Genomic DNA, 6,000 nt, shown 5'->3' on the forward strand with positions numbered 1-6,000 from the left:
GATGGGCAAGCAATAGAGGAAGGAGAAGGAAGTTGAGGTGGGGAACGATGTGTATGTATTTCAGCTGCACCTCCTTAGGACCAGGGAGATGCGGGTTTGAATTCTCATTCAGCCATGAACCTCACTGGGTGACTTTGGGCCAGTCACTTGTCCCGCAGTCTAACTTAACTTTTAGGGTTGTTAGGAGGAAAAAAAACACCATGTATAACTCCTTGAGCTGCTTGAGGAAGAGCAGAATGTGAATATTAAATTCATGAATGCTAATAATATGAATGCTAATATCAGCCCTTTTGAGTTCAAGCTGGGCTGAAACAAGAAACCAAGGAGGATGACATACAATTGTGCTTATCATAATCCTCCTTATAGCATCGTCAATGTACATGGACAAAAGTTCCCGGCCACCAGGAGCATACAGTCTAAAGTTTGGCTTTGGAGAGAGAAGTGAGGAAGAGGAGGAAAGCATAAGGGGCATTCAGTTCAAGCTGATGGAGCTGCCTCTGCTGAGGCATTAAGCCAAAAGCTGCGCAGAGGAGGTGGGTTGCATTGGAAGGATAGGAGAGAGACATGGGCCCACATGAGTGGCGGTTCCAGACCCAAGGGTCAGCGAGGGAGAAGAAAAAGAGTAGTTTTAGAGAGCAGGAGACCTCTAGGTGGCTGAAGACAGAAGCTGAAGGAGCAAAAACCAACCTGACGGGGTGCAAGTTGGGGGAGGGGGGAGGATCCGTGCAGAGGGACAGGGTGGGGCATAGCCATGGAGGGTTTTCAAGGTAGAAATGGGAAGTCCATGATGGGCATGGCAAGGGACTAGAAGTCAGTGCAGGGACTGGTATTGTGGGGGACAGGCCCCTTGACCCTGTTTGTTTTCTTTCCTTCAAGGCCAAAGACACCTCCTTATCTGCCAGGAATTTTTGCAAAACATCAAGGCACTGAGGGGAGATCTCCGAAGACTGCAGAGCAGACTGGAAAGTGTGGAAGCCACTATTGAGATCCTGGTTCCTCCAAAGGAACTGGATGTTGAGGAGGAAAAAGAGAAAGACCAAAACCAGACAGTGCTTCATACATAGGTAGCAATAAAATGTTGCATATTTAATTTAAAAATATTAAACATTTGTTTGGATAGGATAGGATGTAGAGATAAAACAGCAATAGAGCATGCATATTTACTGCTTAAAAATAAAAAGTTGATTTAAAAGAAAATAAAGTTGTCTTACTTTGAATATTCTTTGGGCAGAGTTGGGTAAAAGTGTCTTTGGGTCATACCCAGCCACAGAAAAGGCTCTATGGCCAGTCCTCTTGGGGCCAAGAGATGTTCTGAGAGGTTCAAGAGGTAGCTCAAGATAGACTGCTCCTTGCCAGGAGGCTTATACAGAGCTTGTCTGCCCCAATATGTATGACTAGGAGGCCTGATTTTGGCCCTGAAGAGGGATCTGCCTCTTGTGGAAGAGGATGGAATGGTGATGCAGAAGGGGAAGCTTGATTTAGGGCAGGGCTGCACAACACCAGCCCTCCAGCTGCTGTTTGACTACACTGCCCATCTACCCTGACTATTGGCTAGTTCAACTGGTGACTATGGGAGCTGTAACCCAACAGCAGCTGGAAGGCCCAAGTTGTGCAGCCCTGGGTTAGGTGAACCACTCAGGGCTGCTGGGTGGCAGGAATAATGGAAACGAGGCCTAGTGTTCCAAATGGGAAGGAGGCCAAACGTTATTCTCCAGGCCCCTTATTTTCCAGCAAGAGCCAAAGCAGCAGCTGGAGGCTTGGATCCAGGCAAAGAGTCAAGCTGAGTGACTGATATGGCCCTAGGGAAGCAGCTAGGAGGTGCCCCCCCATTTCCTTTGCAGGAAGAAAAGGCTCTCTGTAGAGCATGACACTTCCAGTAGAGAACAAAAAAGGCAACATCCATATCTGCCTCCTCCCAGCGCCTTCTGGCCCTGCTGATCTTCCAAGGAAAGAACCAAAAAGAAGCAACCTCTGTATTAGGCCCTCTCCCAGGGCCTTCCATCCCTGCTGAGACTCAGAGAAAAGGACCTAAAGAGGCAAACTCTGGACAGGACATCCCATCCCTGCTATGAGCAATCTCCCAAGTATGGGCAATCCACACATGGGGGAAAGAACTCAAAGAGACAGGAGAGGACCTCTATATCATGGAAGCTCTGCACCAGATCTCCACCCCGGGCAATCCATCCCTGCTGATACTTCAGGGAAAGACAATGAAGAGGCACTCTACATAGCAGGCCCCCTCCCAAATGCAGGATCAGCAATGAGAATATACTTTTAGCCTCCAGGCCATTTTTCTGCAAGAGGAGAGAGAAGGAAAGCCTGAATTGGAACACTTGTCACTGCAGATGCTAGATTTGATATGACTATGAAATAAGACAGCAATGCAGGAAACGCTGCATTTGAGCCTATCTTAGCTACACAGCTCATTGACCAAATGCCTGTCCTTGACCATCTCTAAGAGCTCTTAAAGATGGTCAAGCACAAAGTCATGTTTGCTCTTGATGCTCATCGTGCATGCACTGGGAAGAGTCATTAGAATCAACAGAAGGTGCCTTGTGAATGGGATATATTGGGCTTAGTACCTAGAAAAACACTTTAGCATAAGAGTGCTGTGTCCATGAATACAGTAATACAAAGAGGTGATGTTTCAGACAAATGGTGAGCCTGAATCAGACAGCTCTAGGAAACTACTTTGTTACTCTGACAATGATTCAGGAATATCATCCAATCTTCAACGTCAGGTTCATTTGAAAAGTGAAGAGAGAGTTTCTGTAATCCTGGCACCATTATTACATTTTATTAACATTATGCTAATTAACTCAACAGGCATACATTGATTTTCTTGAAAGGATTCCTAGCCCAGAATGACCAACATTTAATCTACTAATGGTTTTAACTTAAGAGAAATAAAAAGCTCAAGGAGATATGACCGTTTTGGATGCTCCTTAGTAATAATTGAACTCCTTTTATAGAATTTCCTTATTCTGCTGAACCAGGTAGCTGAATTCTGAAAGAACATTTAGCTAATAGTTTCTCCCCCCACCGCCCCTCTTCTTCTGATAGCGAATAGTTAGTTCATATCTTTATCAATATATGCCAGCCCAGGACCAACTCCAAAAGTAAATGGGATATTTGGCCCAGGGGTTGGGGAGCCAACAAATGAGCAACTGAAAGTCCCTTGCTATTGCCTAGCAACTAATACACATCCCTTTGCCTTGGCTCAGCAAAATTGTGCCAAATTTGATCTTGACATGGCTATCACCATGACAGTGACTGGAACAAGGCAAGAAAGGATGCATCTTGTCAAGAGAAAGGCACATTGCCTGCATTCCTCCACAGGATGTCCCAGCACTCTCTATGTAGGGACTGAAGTGTCCAGCTTTTAAAAAATGCTTGATTTGACTTAACTTCCAGAAGCTCTGCTCACAATCACAGCTACAATGAAGTAAGCTGACCCACTTCCATTGACTTTGGTAAAAGCAGTTCTGGAATGGCAGATTGCAGAAGCATTGTGGGTGGGTTGCCAAACTGCTGCTAGTGGGTGAAGATACAACACAGTAGTGGGTGAGGATACAGTGCAGTACAAGGAGATGAGGAGTGTTCACCTGTGAGCAAGACACTGGAAAGTATGTCCCCAGACTGAGTCCACCTGGAGAAGGAGGTCTGGAGATCATTATAGATTGGATATTGCCTTGCAAACAGAGATTTAATTCAGGCAAGACAGAAGTACTGGTGACCAGTAGGAGAAAACTCTGAACTGGCCAGCAACACATCTAAAAACTCTAACTTCTGTCTCTAACCACCCAGAGACAGAAATTTGAGGCAGTCTACAAATTTGAAAAAATAAGTAACTTCTGGAAACCCAGTGACAAACTGAAAACTGAGCAGCACAAATAACTTTAGGTATAATTTGCTGTGTATTATACAACTGGTATAAATATATGCTACAACTCTGATCTGTCATGGGTTCTGGGGCGGAGGTGGGTGGGGGTTGGGTGAGCCCCCCCCTTGAGAATTCCCCATTGAATAAATGGGGATTACTCCCAGGTAAGTAGTTATAGGATTGCAGCTTTTGACCCCCTGGAAGAAGTCTTGCAGGTGCTCATATTATCAGGAGTGGTGGTGCTGCTTTCAAGAGTTAGGCTTCAATTTGGGACTCTAAAACTATGGCCACATTCACACATAACGGATGACCAGAGTTGGAGGGGGCTGCGGTTTCCTTACCATTACATCTGAACCCAGCCAATTCCAGTCGGTAATGCAACCTGAGGTTATGCTGCTGAGACTCCAGTTTGAACCATTGGTTTGGAGTGAGGTTTAGTTGCTCCAAACTGAGGGTCAAGGAACTTCTTTTTCATCAGAATGTGGCACTGGAGGCTGCATTTGGCTGAACTGGAGTTGAGGGATGAAGCTCCTATCTCTCCCTGCCTGATTGGCTGTGCAGGCTGTCGTTCTGTAAAGAAGGAAGCCTGCACAAACAGTCCCCTCACCTCTCTGCAGTCTTGCTGACTGCAGAAAGGATGCTCTCTTGAATGTCCAAATTCAGATGGGGGGGCACAGAACCACAGTCCATTCACGTTGCTTGTGAATGTAGTCTGTATCTCAAGGACCTCCTAGAAATCTGACATCTGGGACTTCTCTGGAAAACAAGTCCATGTACACAGTGTGCCAGCCTGCCTTGTCTACTATGTCACTATGTACCAAATGTTCTCTTAAATTCCTCATCCTTTTGTAAGTAATAAAGGGCTTCTCCTTGCAGGCAGGCATGCCCTGTAGAATTTGCTAATGCTGATGATTTTTTTAATTTAAAAAGCTATACTCATGGAGTCAAAGGTCAAACTGCAAACCACAGATTTGGGTGTATATTTTGGATTTTTAACCCTAAGTAGTTCTTTCCCTTTATGGTCTTCCGTTGGATAAACTCTAGCCACTAAGTTGATTTCCAACTTTTTCCAACTTACTGCCTCCAGTGTTTAGGGAGGTTAGGCCTTCTCCTGATGATGCTGACGTGGAGAAATAGATTTTGGTATCATCAGCATATTGATAACACCCTGCACCAAATCTCCTGATGATTTCTCCCAGCAGTTTCATGTAGATGTTAAACAACTTTGGAGACAATACGGAGCCCTGAGGGACATCATACGAAAGTTTCAGATTTGGAAGAACAACAGTCTCCAATAGAGGTGTGCATGGAACTGGCTGGCCCGGTTTGGTCCAGCACCCCTTCGAACCCACCCCCTGGTTCGGCTCAGTCCGGTGGGTTAGGGGGGTGCGTTAAGCCTTTTGTAAGAATTTTTTTTTAAAAAAAAATTATTTTTTTTTTAATTACCGAAGGCAGCGGGGGTGGGGGTTCCCCCTCCCCCCACAGGCCTTAATAATCACCACCACGGCCAGTTCTATAGGCCTTTTCAGCCCATTTGGGCCTCCGTTGTGCAGCGTGCATGCACATGCGCATGTTAACTCACCCAGGATTTCAAAAAGAAGCTGAGTTAAAATACCCACCCACCTCTACAAACCTATGAGGGACCTTGGGCCAAACAGTCTGACCCTTGCCCTCATTGTCCCCTGAAGTGGCTCCCCCAAAGGGGCTACCCCACTGGTGGCAGGCCTGCTGCCACAGGCAGTGTTCCTATAAAGCCTAAAGCTGAACAAGTGACCCAAGGAACTGCTGAGTCACTCAGGTGCTGGTCCCAATCCTGCACAAACTCCCCACAGAAGTTACCCAGAGGCAGCAGCCCCACAGGGGAAGCAGGAGCAGGCAGGCAACAGCAGAAGGAGCCCACAGCACCCACCTGGTCTCTCACCACAGGCAGCACTGGATGGCAATTGAATGAACTCTCCCTCTCCTCTGCTGGGCTTCTATATGGCAGCTTCCTATGTTGCTAGGATAGTTCTATCAACGGCTGCTAGTCGGGGGGCTATAGGCCACCTCCAGCCTCAGAGGCAGGGTGCCTCTGAATACCAGTTGCAGGGGAGTAACAGCAGGAGAGAGGGCATGCC

At 46.5% G+C, this 6,000-nt stretch overlaps 1 protein-coding gene across 1 annotated transcript in view; it reads left to right on the plus strand.

The window, feature by feature from the left end:
• Nucleotides 1-1,186, plus strand: part of LOC128323544 (uncharacterized) — a 38,048-nt gene extending 36,862 nt beyond the window's left edge. Inside the window, exon 8 of the mRNA XM_053246856.1 lies at nt 877-1,186. Within this exon, the coding sequence (XP_053102831.1) occupies nt 877-1,064 (188 nt within the window). The 3' untranslated portion in view covers nt 1,065-1,186. The remainder of the gene's footprint in view (nt 1-876) is intronic.
• The last annotated feature ends 4,814 nt before the right edge of the window (nt 1,187-6,000 follow it).

The sequence above is a fragment of the Hemicordylus capensis genome, chromosome 4 (assembly GCF_027244095.1).
Source record: "Hemicordylus capensis ecotype Gifberg chromosome 4, rHemCap1.1.pri, whole genome shotgun sequence".
Classification (NCBI taxonomy): Eukaryota; Metazoa; Chordata; class Lepidosauria; order Squamata; family Cordylidae; genus Hemicordylus; species Hemicordylus capensis.